The 12,591-nt window shown below is 44.3% G+C and overlaps 1 protein-coding gene across 1 annotated transcript in view; it reads right to left on the bottom strand.

Annotated features, from left to right (window-relative positions):
• The window catches only part of Gpa2 (Glycoprotein hormone alpha 2), a 251,782-nt gene that overhangs the window by 10,315 nt on the left and 228,876 nt on the right, over positions 1-12,591 (bottom strand). Inside the window, exon 3 of the mRNA XM_080285352.1 lies at positions 9,666-9,841. Within this exon, the coding sequence (XP_080141478.1) occupies positions 9,666-9,841 (176 nt within the window). The remainder of the gene's footprint in view (positions 1-9,665; positions 9,842-12,591) is intronic.

Here is a 12,591-nt window from a genome sequence, read left to right as displayed (position 1 = left end):
TGTGTGTGTGTGTGATGGATATTTTTGTTTTTGTATGTGTTTGTGTACCTACTGGGTATTTTTATAAGAATTCTCTTTTTTCCGTGTTTTCCTGAATCCTATTTCTCCATCCTACCCATTCTGTTTATGATAATGGACGTATTTGATGATGATGATGATGATGATGATGAGAATGATGATGATGATGATGATGATAATTATTTTTATTATCGTTACGTAATTTTAGCCTATCTCAAAATGGAACGATATTTTTCACCGTCTAGCAATCATATTCTCTCTCTCTCTCTCTCTCTCTCTCTCTCTCTCTCTCTCTCGCTCTCTCTCTCTCTCTCTCTCTCTCTCTCTCTCCTGTCTGCCTGCAAACCCTTAATTAGACAGTCTCTACTAGTGACCCTTGGCGTCTCCACCCTCACTACTTCTCCACCCCCGCCTTCATATTTCACTTCTCCCTTCTTATAATACCCTTCCTCTCCTTTCCTCCCTTCGTTTCCACGTCTCCCTCTCCACATCGATCCTTGGTTAATCACTTATTCTCCCTCTCCCTGCCTCTAAGCTTAAGCTCACAGGACACAGGGAGAATCCAAGCACGACAAATGATAGAGTAAAAAGTGGGTTAACCTTCAGGCGTTGGCGGTTGGATAGAACCATACGACAAAAGCATCTGTGTGTGTGCATTTTCTAATATACTATAATTCTAGGTGTGTGTGTGTGTGTGTGTGTGTGTGTGTGTGTGTGTGTGTGTGTGTGTGTGTGTGTGTGTGTGTGTGTGTGTGTGTGTGTGTGTGTGTGTGTGTGTGTGTGTGTGTGTGTGTGTGTGTGTGTGTGTGTGTGACATAGCCGAAACTGGTAATTTTCCTCTGTAGGAGCTATGGATGTGAATATCAGCATTGTCCGTGACCCTCGCAGGCCACCTTCTCGATGGACTTAACCTTCAAGTGATGCGTCCTGTCTATTTATCTGATACAGGTGGCAATGTACCATTGTGCAAAGTTTATAACGCACTCATAAGGCCTGAACTCCATTCTTCCAAAGGACACAAAAACTCAGTGACCAAGCTAGGACGTATATTGCAGTTGACCGTCTCTGTGGAAAGAGAGAGAGAGAGAGAGAGAGAGAGAGAGAGAGAGAGATGAAACCTAATATGGACGATGACAGAGTGGAATGGAGGGTGGGAGGAAAATCATGAAGAGAGAGAGGTAGGGACAACATATAAGGAGGGAGGAGAGGAGACACAGAAAGAAGTATTAGGGAGGGAAATAAAGTGCAAACCATCCTCCTATCCCACTGGAGAACAGGACTCTACATGGGTGTTCTCCCTCCTGCGTGACAGTTTTCATAAGACTGTGGAACCTCGACCGTCTAAAGGAATAATATCAACACTCGACCACCTTAAGAGTATCGTAAGATCTATGCTGTCTGTGTATCTGTGTAACTAGGTAATCATCTCTCTCTCTCTCTCTCTCTCTCTCTCGTTCCCCACCATTCCTACCCTTCTCCCTGTTGTAATAACTGAACGTATTTGCTGTATATATAGTAACCAAAGGACTCAATGTGAGAGGACATTGTTGGGATGAGGGGCAGGGTGAAGGTGAAGGTGAAGAGTAGGGTAAGGGTGATGTGTGGGGCGAGGGTGAGGGATCGTGTGAGGAGAACGGCGAGGGTGATGGGTAAGGTAAGGTTAGGCGTAGGGTATGTAGCTGAGGGCAAGGGTAGAGAGTCAAAGGTAGGGTTGGGGGTAGGATGAAGATGAGGGTGAGGGGCAGGGTGAGAAGAATGGAAAGGGTGAGGAGTAGGGTGATGGTAGGGGCTGGAGTGAAGGAAGGGGGAAAAGGTAAGGTGGAAGGTAGGGTGCGCAATAGGGTGAAGGGCAGGGTAAGGGCGAAGCTGAGTCGTAAGGTGAGGAAGATAGGTAGGGTGTGTGGAAAGGCGAAGGTAAAGGGTAAAGTGGTGCTTCAGTAGGATGGAGAAAGTTATCTATCTATCGTTGTATCTGTCTACTGATGCTTCTACCTATGCCCATCTATCCATCTACTGTTCTATGCACCCATCTCTATACATCCATCCACCCATCTAATAATCGTCCACCCACCTATCTGCATCTCTTGTGTGTGTGTGTGTGTGTGTGTGTGTGTGTGTGTGTGTGTGTGTGTGTGTGTGTGTGTGTGTGTGTGTGTGTGTGTGTGTGTGTGTGTGTGTGTGTGTGTGTGTGTGTGTGCATTCGGAGTCAGAGGTGAACAAAGGAACGCCTCTCTGTGAACTAACCTCTTTGACTGGCACCTTTCTCTCTCTCTCACTCTCTCTCTCTCTGTCTCTCTTTCTGGCTCCAGGCTCCACTGTACATCCTTTTGTTTTATTTCTCTCTCTTTTTATCTTTCGCTTTGTGTTCTTTTTCCTTCGGTGTGTGTGTGTGTGTGTGTGTGTGTGTGTGTGTGTGTGTGTGTGTGTGTGTGTGTGTGTGTGTGTGTGTTTATTATTCTTCGCAGACGATTATTTTATGACATTAAGTTATTTATGACTTTTTTTTTTCATTCACTTCACTACGATGGCGTCCTTTTCAACCTCATAGCTGTTACCGCTAAATACATCTCATTAACAACGCAAAACCCTTAGTATTAAAAGGCGATGATGTAAGCCATTCTCAACCAATCAGGCATGAAAAAAAGTCTCTCGCTGACCCATTAAAATTGTTTGGAGGCAGCAAGAAAAAATAAATTCCTCCTAGTGCTGAAAGGATTAAAGAAAATATGGTCTCTCTCTCTCCCTCTCTCTCTCTCTCTCTCTCTCTCTCTCTCTCTCATTAAGCCAATATTTGCTTTCTTCCCCTTCCCTCTCCTGATTGCTTTCCTCTTACCGTATCCACCAACTCCTTTGTCCCTATTTTTGCCCTTCGCATCTTCATTATTCTGGATTTTTTGGGGTCATCTCTCTTTTCTTCTTTCCTCTCTTCTAATGGCTATATCATATGTACAGAGAGCAAAAATTGTTTCATTCCTGCACATTCTGAAACACAAGATGGAACGTACTGGAACACTATACCAGGAAAGTGCGTTTTGCGAGCGCGTGACGAGCGAACGAGCACCATGTTATTACAATTTCCCTCTGATACATACTCCTCAATCTCCGCTGCCATCTTGCCGTGTCGAAGAAATTGAGACGATAAAGACTTGGTTATTGATGAAATGATCAAAGACAATAATGAGGTGTTTTCGCTTGATTTCACCATTAATTCAGCAAAAACGTTTGTGTAAAATTGTAGACGAAATCCCCGATATTTAATTATTAGAGTTGATGCCAAAAAACACAGTGTTACTACATATTTTTTTTTTTTTCTAATTTGATATCGTAGTTCAGGCGCTCACCGATAAGGGCTGTACACTCCCTTGGAAGACTCGAGATTCCAAGGGGTTCCTATGCCTTTATGGGTGAGTTTTTAATTGATAACAAAATTTACTTAATAAATGCATGACATGCCCCTGCTTCACAGAGAATAAAGCCATTAGCTTCTGCTTAGCGTGACTGTCTGGTCGGGCCGGGCAGCTCATTTTCAAACTTAGCTAAGAGTAAACATCGCTCGCCCGCTCGTAATCAGGGCCAGTTTCCTTATTTAGAAAGACCAGACATATGGAAAATAATTAAGGCACCACTTAGTTCATCTCTGGAATGACTTCTTTAGCTACCAGCATGGGCAAAAAAAAAAAATAACTCATTTAGTACGAGTAAAAGTTAATATACCTTGATGTTAATCATAATCTTAACACTTTTTCGGTCCGACCCCCCTGCAGCCAACAGAACCCCCTCCAGCTCTCCCTCGCCAGCTGAAAATCTACTTGCTGGAATATTTTCATTTCCGATAATTTTTTCGCCCCGAAATATTTCGATTAGCAAATTTGTTTTATACCGTTGGAACGTTGAGACTCTGTGGAATCAGATGAAAGAAAACAGAATGTCATATTGCATAAAGTAAAATAGTTATGACGGGTAGAAGTTGAACCCCCCCTCCCTCACCAACTGAAAATCAGCAGGCTTGAGCTTTTTCTTTTCCAATCATCTTTTCACCCCATAATATTTGGATTAGCCAAGTTGTCATTATACCGTTAGAAAGCTGAGACTTCGTAGAATAAGATGAATGAAAAAAGAAAGTGATATTGCGTAAAATAAAGTAGATATGGCGAGTATGAGTTGAAAGAGCGTATAAGAATGTTTCTAAGACTTTTTTTCTAAGCGTTTTTTTTATCATGTTTTCGAATTTTTTCATGAATGAAAATAGTATCACCAGCCTGGGAACTCAATCAGGAAAATACCAGACTAAATTTCAGGACATTAGACGCAATGCCTGATTTATGGTAAAATTTCTTTGTCTGGACCCATATCCACGTCCAAAGAGTGGGTTGGACACTTTCAGGTTGGACGTGCTTCCGCGTACAATGACCACGAAAGTTAATCTTATACTATAGATTATATGAACGCGTTTGAATGTTTTGACTCAGAAAGATTTAAAAGTAAGCGTAATGGAATCGACCTACTGTTATGATGTTTTTATGTACCTTATTCTAACTACGACAGAATGATTTTATCAAGCTCAGAAAGGACTCCTCGTGGGCAAGGAGTTGAGCTTCTCTCTCTCTCTCTCTCTCTTTCTCTCTCTCTCACTCTCTCTCTCTCTCTCTCTCTCTCTCTCTCTCTCTCTCTCTCACTCTGATCCTCCTTTCCCACAAATCCTTATCCTCTCTTCTTCAGTCCCAGGAAAAGCAGACCCCTTCCCCTCCCCATGCTCTCAAGACGCCCTCTGCCTCCCCTTATGTAAATGTTGGTCTGAGGTTGGAGAGAGAGAGAGAGAGAGAGAGAGAGGGAGAGAATGTGTGCGTGTGTTATTATCTAAAGATTTTTACCTAAGCTGATTTTTTTTAGGCACGAGTCCCATTATTTTACCATACACTTCATAATGTTTGTGTGGCTCTTAGCAAATACAACTCTCTCTCTGTATATTTCTGTGTGAGTATATAGTATAGTATACATATGTATGTTTGTATGTATTATATATGTATATTATGTACACATTAGTGTGTGTATCAAAGTATGTATTTGTCTCTTTAATATATATATGAATGTATGCATGTATGTGGCATGTGTGTATGTATGTATATATGTACGTGTATGTATGACTGCATCTATGTGTCAGTTTGTGTCTGTCTGTATGTATGTATGTGTCAGTGTGTATGTCGGTCTGTATGTATGTACTGTAGGTATGTGTGTGTGAGCGGAAGCAAACAGAGCCTCCCCCTCACTACGCAGTACACAGAAGGACGGGCAACTGACGTATTTTCATTCCACATCATTTTTCTCTTTATTTAACAGTGTGGTTGCATGGTGGGGGTGATGGACGCCTGTGTGGGCATGTAATTTGTTGGTGAATGGATGATGGACTGCATTTTGTGGACGCCCTGACAATTGATGTATGAAGAGAATGTGAAAAGCGACAGGCCAGGCCGTCTGAAATGAATGGGAAGGTTGGTAGCGGTAACTGTTAGGTTAAGTTAGTTGAGATTAGGCTAGGCTGCGTTAAGTTAGGTTAGGTTAGGTTAGGATAGGCTTGGTTAGGTTAGGTTTGGCTAAATAGCGTTGAACTGAGTTAGTACTGACAGTCAGTAGTCACAGCAGTTTCTTTTCTGCACAGCTACACTAATTATCATTGAACATTAATTCATTAAAAAAAAAAAAAATAAGCAAAACAAAATATCACTGCTGCAACAAGTCGTTTTGTCTGTAATAAGCAATTCTTTTCTATTGCTTTCGACAGAATCAGTTTGTCTCAGCTAAACATGATCAGCTGGCGGAGGTTAAAGTAAGAATGCTAAAAGGCCACCTGCCCTGCACGGGTTTAAGGATGACTCAACAAGGAAAATAAGACTTGCAAAGAAAAACGCTCTTCTCTTTCTAACACACCGTCAAACTAAACGTGTAGCAGATACCATGAAAGAACACCATATAACAGATTAACTAGTACAGCAGTTCATTAGAAAAGGACGAATAAATATAACTCAATAATTCCTTCCTGTGTGCCCTTGTGACTGGCATGAGTCCTGTTGATATATTAATCGTGAGGTCCTAAAGGGGAAGGTAAGCTCCCAATATCTGACACAATTACTAAAACATGTGAAGGAAAACGTGAAATCTGACCTCTCTACCTCGTTACTAAATCCGTTACCTAAAATGAAATGCCGTCAAATGTCCATCCTCACAAGCATTTTAAACTGACGTCGTAAAGTGTCTGCCTACAGCATCGCGCACTACAATTTCATTCAATGATCCTTATACTCACCATTTTCGGGCATCCCTGTTTTTGACGCTATACAGTTTTCAACAACGGCATCACTATAGTTAATACACGTCAACTGAGTGGAGAATTTCATCATTTCGAAGCTTATTTCCTGTAGCTCAGAATCAGATAATACCATGACTCAATCCTTTCTGCACAACTTCTTCGTGACTAGAACCCATATCCTAGTATGCTAATGTTTATCTCTCCGTACAGTTCAGCGTTCAAGATGGCAAGATGGGAGTTTTAGGCCAGGCTGAACCGAACCAGGTGTAAGTAACTTCTTTTCATTCAGTGCTTACTCTTTAAACCTGTTGCTTCCAATCTCGCCACTGAAGTTGAAGGACCAAGGTGAAACCATCAGGAGGGCGCCCTACATTCCTTACTTTTTTCATTTTATTGTTACCTACGACTGTATTCAATTTCGGAGAGACTTTCTGAACTAGGAGGGCTCAGATATGACCCACAGTACTAGCTTCCATACCAGAGGATTTTCCACGCTGAATTACCTGGAAGCTGCAGAAATTAACTAAGACGTCACACTGCTGGGGTTAGCTTAATTTATGTTTCTTTTTCATCTTTCACATTTTACCTCTCTCTCTCTCTCTCTCTCTCTCTCTCTCTCTCTATCTATCTATCTATCTATCTATCTATCTCTCTCTCTCTCTCTCGTTCCCTATTCTTTTCCTGACTCTTGCTTTCTCACGTCCTTTTCTCCCTGGTACCCATTTCCTCCTCTCCTTCCCTTTAACTCCTTCAGCTCGAGGACAAATTTCTGACTGTATTCTTGCCACCATCTGACTCTTATCTGTTTTTATAGATATATAAATATATATTTTTTCGAATTTGGAAAGTTGGATTTAGTCTTCATTTATTCTTTTTCTACATGGGACCCTTCATAAATAAAGAAAACAAGTGGTAACGGTAACACCAAATAAAAAAAAATGTTACCTGAGTGAGAGGATTAATTCATCTCCCCATCTTCCCTTTTCCCCTCCTCTGCCTCCCTCCCTTCGTCTCTCATTGCTATATTTTCTCGAATCTCGCCTTTTATCTCTCTGCCTTGCTTTTCCTCCCACCTCCCTCTCTTTTTTGCCTCCATTTCTCCCTCTCTTCTTTTCTCCTTCCTCCATCTCTTCCTTCCACCTCCCCACCTTCTTCTGTTTCTCATCTCTCACCTGCCTCGTCTTTACTACTTCTTTGTCCATCCCCCTCAAACTCTCATTATTGTCTGTGCTTTCTTTTGTTTCCCTTTACCTCTCCTTTTAGTCTTGCTACCTGTTACATCTCGTTCATACCTCCCTCGTTCTTTACTTCTCTTCTCTCCCTCTCTTCCTCACTTCTCACTTCTTACTCCCCTCCTCTTCACTCCTTCCCTCCTCCCTACCTACCTTCCATTCCTTTTTTCTGTCCTTTCCTCCATTATGTACACGTAATATTTTTTTTCTTCACCGTTCTTGCTGTTCCTTCCTATCCCCTCTCCGTCGACACTTCCTAACTTCCCCCTTTCTTCAGTCTTATCCTCTCATCCTTTTCGTCGTGTTTTCTCTTCCTTTTCTCCTCTTCCATATCTGGTCCTGTAGTTTAAACCCCTTCTTCCTGCCTCTACATCTCTTTCTCATCGTTCCCATCTTTCCCACTACCTGTTAAACTCTCTCTCCCTTCTCTCGTTTCTAAGCCTCTCTGCTCCTGTTTCCCTCCTTGCTTACCTACCTTTCTTCGTCTATCCCTTTCCTCGCTCGCTTAGATCTTTACTCTCATTCTATATTTGTTTTCCTTCCCAGCCTCCTACATTTTTAATGTACTCCCATCTCTTTCTCCTCCTTTCTTTCCCGCGTCTCTCCCTTCTCCTCTCTTTACCTCCTTGCATCCATCCCTTCGTCTCACATGATCCTCTCTCCCACATCTTTCCCGTTAGCCATGCCTTTATATTGTAGACACATACGTCGCAACTCGTACCTGTCTCCTTTTTTCTCTCCCTCCCTCCCTCCTCGCACGTGTCTTTCCCTTCCTCTCTCCCTCCCTCCTCTCTTCCCCTTCCTTCTTCCTTCCTTTCCTCCCTCCCTCCCTTCTCGTCTCCCTCCCACCCTCCATGCTCACATCCTAGTCCACCATGATTTCGTAACAGTGATCCATACTGGTAACACCCTGGTGGAGGTTATACAACAGCGCTTGTCCTTCCACATTTTTCCTACAGTTCTCCCTCACTCGCTCCTTCCTTCTCCTTTTCTTTTGTTGCCGTCCCTTCCTTCCCTCATTTGCTATCTGCCTCCTTCCTGTCTTCAATCTCTTTCGTCCCTTCCTTCCTTCCGGGGCTAATATTGGCAAACAATAACCCATCGCGTTCTCTGGTTCTTCTCTCCCTTCCTGCCCTCACAGACCTTTCCTACGTTCATCCCTCTTCTTGCCCCCGTATTCACATCATCGTTCTCAGTGATGTTCCATACCCTTCCATACTGGTCACAACCTGGTCGGGATTATACACCTGTTTTTTTTCTTCCTCTTTCCTGCTTTCCTTCCTCTGTCTCTCACTTCCTCTTTTCCTTTCTACGTCATTCCCATTTTCACTTTTTCTTCTCCCTCTTCCTTTCCTACGTCCCTCCGTCTTACCCTTTCCTCCCTACTTTTATTCCTTATTACTTTTTCCTCTGACGTTCGCTGCCCTCCCACATACACACACACTTCTCACAGCCCCCTTTTTACTCTACCCCTTTTCTTCCTCTCCCTCCTTCTCTCCTTCCCTCCGCTACTCACATCCTCGGTCTCCATGATGCTGGTAACATCGGGTGTGGATTATACATGAGCGTTTGTCCCTCCAGTCCTTTTCTTTATTTATGAACATCTCTCTCCTTCCTTCTCCTCTCACTTACTTCCTCCCGCTTCTTTCTCTTCCTTCCCTCCCTTTCTTTTTGTCTCCTTCTTCTCTTCCGCTCATTCGTCTTTTTATTACTTCTGGAGATAAAAATGTAAACAACCCATCTCATTCTTTGACTTTTCTCTCACCCTCAAAGATTTTCCCTCCTTCTCTATCTCTGCCTCGGCTACTCACATCCTCCGTCTCCTTGATGCTGTAGCAATGTAATATTTTGATCACAACCTGGTGTGGGGTGGACAGGAGTCTTTGTTCCTCTTTCCTATTTTCTTTCCTGTGTCCATCGCTTTCTTCTTTTCTCCCTTTTCCCTCCCTATCTCACGCCTACTCACACTTTTCTCTACCCCTTCATTCCTTATGCTTGTTCTTCTCGGACGTTCGCTGCCTTCCTACCCACCCTCACCTCCGACAATCTTTCCCCTCTTCAACCCTTCGTTTCCTCCTCTCCCTCCTTCACTCCTTCCCTCCACTACTCACATCCTCGGTCTCCATGATGTTGCAGCACTGTCCTATGCTGGTCACAACCTGGTGTGGGTTATACACCAGTGTCTGCCAGGCGGAGGGCACCGACCACGACTCACAGTAGCCTCGACACGCGTTGGTAGTGATGTCGAATTCCACACACTCAGGGATGCTGATGCGACGAGTGTGACCTGCAGGGGAAAAAGGAGGGCAGAGATTAATGAAGAGGAAAGAGAACGCGGGAGGGGAGGAGTGGAGGGAAAGAGGAGGGGAAGAGGAGAGAAAGAGATGGGCGACGAGATACACAGAGACAGAATGATGTTGAATTCCACACACTCGGGGATGCTGAGAAGGAGTGTGGCCTGGGTAAAAAATGGGGGAGATTAGTAAAGCAGCGCACAGAAAAAGCGAGAGGGAGGGGGAAGAGAGGGAGAGATGGAGGAAGAGGGAGAGATGGAGAAAGAGAGAGATAATAGGGAGAGGGGGAGAGATATCGAATTCCACACAGTCAGGGATGCTAATGAGACGCGAGTGGCCTGCAGGGGGAGAGATGGGGAGGGAGAAGGATTAGTAGGAGAACGAGGGGGAGAAAGATTAGTAGGGGAAAGAGTGGGAAAGATGGAGAGAAGTAGGAAGATGGAAAGTGGAAGATACAGAAATAACAGAGAGATAAAAACAACGGGAGAAGCAATAATGTTGGCCTACAAACACTCGGTGATGCTAATGCGAAGGGAGCGGCCTATGGGAGTAAAGAGAGAGGACGAGGATCAGTGGAAAGAATAAGAAAGAGAAAGATAAGAGGAAGGAAGAGAAAGGGAGGTGGGGAGAGAGCGGGAAGAAGAAAGGGGAGACAGCAGAAGGGGAAGAGAAAGGGCGAGAGACTAGACAGGGAAGAGGAAGTGGAAGACAGCAGAGGGGGAAGAGAAAGGGGGAGACAGCCGAAGGGGGAAAGAAGGAAGAGGAGACATGATTCACGGGAGAACAAAGGGAAGTCAACAGCAACAGGGAGAGAGGAGGCGATGTTTTTCCACACACTACATGACGGGTGTGATGTGGTGGGAGAGAGAGGGGGGGGGGGCTACTAGAGGGAAGAGAAAGTGAGAGAAAAGAGTAAAGAGAAAATGAGAGAGCGAGAGACAAGGGTAATAGAGACTGGGGAGGCGGGGAAGGAAGGAGTGATGTCGGTGGGGGTAGAGAGGGGTGGGAGGAAGAAGGGAAAGGGGAAGGGTTTTAGAGGAAAGAGAAAGGAAAAGAGACAGGTTAGTTGAAGGACGAGAAAGAAAGAGCAAAAAGTTAGCAAGAGAGAGAGAGAGAGAGAGACTGTGTGTGTGTGTGTGTGTGTGTGTGTGTGTGTGTGTGTGTGTGTGTGTGTGTGTGTGTGTGTGTGTGTGTGTGTGTGTGTGTGTGTGTGTGTGTGTGTGTGTGTGTGTGTGTGTGTGTGTGTGTGTGTGTGTGTGTGTGTGTGTGTGTGTGTGTGTCAACAAAAATAAGAAATCGTCGGATGGAGATAGAGGAATGAAATATGTGTACAATATTCAATCTCTGCTCACATTCCTCTGGCGACAAATATTCCTGAGAGATCCTTGATATATTCCTCTGCCCATATTCCACTTTCTATGACACATGCGTTGGGGAGGGGAGTGTAGGTCAGGATAGGCCCTCAGTGTGGAGAAGACGCTGTGGCATCGTAGGTCAACTTTTGCGCCTGGCTGTTAATTTGTACTCAAAGAGGTGTGGAGTAGAAGAGGTAGTTACTGAGGACTAACAATAACATCTGGAGAGCTTTTGGCCCCTCACTGGTTGAAGCATTAGGCAAAGCTCCCCCCCCTCTCTCTCTCTCTCCCCAAACCTACCCCTTCTCTTGTCACTTTTCTTAGATATCACGTCCTTCCTTGTTCTGTTTCATTCTTATATATTCCTTTCTTCTTTATCATCCATTTCTCGTATGTCCTTTTCATTTCCATTTTTTTGACAGATTTCCTTTTCTTTGGTTCCTTTTTTTTTTTTTAGCTTCGTTCTTTTCCTTTTCCTTCTTTCCCTTTATTCGAATTTCATCTGTAAATCCCTTCTATCCCTCCTTTTTTGGACTTCTCAGTTTTATCAGCCACTTCTTCTCTCTTCCCTTCTTTACTTTCACTCTTTTACTTTTCCCACTTTTAATATCACTCTCTTCTATCACTCTCCTTCCTTTCTAAGCCCTCCTTTCCTTCCCTCTTCTCCCCAGATCCCCCTCCATATCCCATCCTTCTCACACCATGATCAACCTCCCGCGCATCCAACCATCCTTCGCTTCCAACCATCCCTCGGCATTATACATTTCCCCTCCTCTCGTCACTCTACACAGTATCCTTCCTCCCTACCCTCTACAAACCTTCCCACACCCTCCCCAGACACTCCTCCTTCCTCTCACGCCTTCTTCACATTTCTTACCCTCCTTAAAACCCTCCAACCCCTCTCCACTTTTCCCCTTGCTCTCCAGTATATCATTCCTCTGTTTCTTGTTACTCTCTAGTCTTCCTCTAGTCAGATTTCCTTTTCTCTAGCTCAGTCCTTGCCCTCCCACCCTCTGTCCAGAACCTCTCCTCCCCACCACACCCTCCTAATTCCCCAATTTCCCCATCTTCTTTCTATTTCCGCTCTTTTGCTTTTTCCCTCATCCCTTGTCACAATTTTCTCTTTCTTTCTTTCCTCCCCTCCTTTCCTCCCCTGCCCCTCCCAGTCCTTCTCCACCACCCCACACTTTTCTCACGTCCCCTCCAACCTCACTATCCTCCCCGATCCCTCCCCAACCCCACCAGCTCTTCAGATTGGTTGGGTATATGGGAGGGGCACATCACAAACAACTCGACCCCCTTGTGATTTTCTTTTGTCACCCCTCGAGGCAATCTCATTCGTTCCTCTCTCTCTCTCTTTCTCTCTAATCCTTCCTTCTCTACCTTCC

Source organism: Coenobita brevimanus, chromosome 13, assembly GCF_032717465.1.
Source record: "Coenobita brevimanus isolate Jiangsu-jjx chromosome 13, ASM3271746v2, whole genome shotgun sequence".
Classification (NCBI taxonomy): Eukaryota; Metazoa; Arthropoda; class Malacostraca; order Decapoda; family Coenobitidae; genus Coenobita; species Coenobita brevimanus.
Note: the sequence above shows the minus strand (reverse complement) of the source record. Positions and strands in the feature narration are given on the sequence as shown.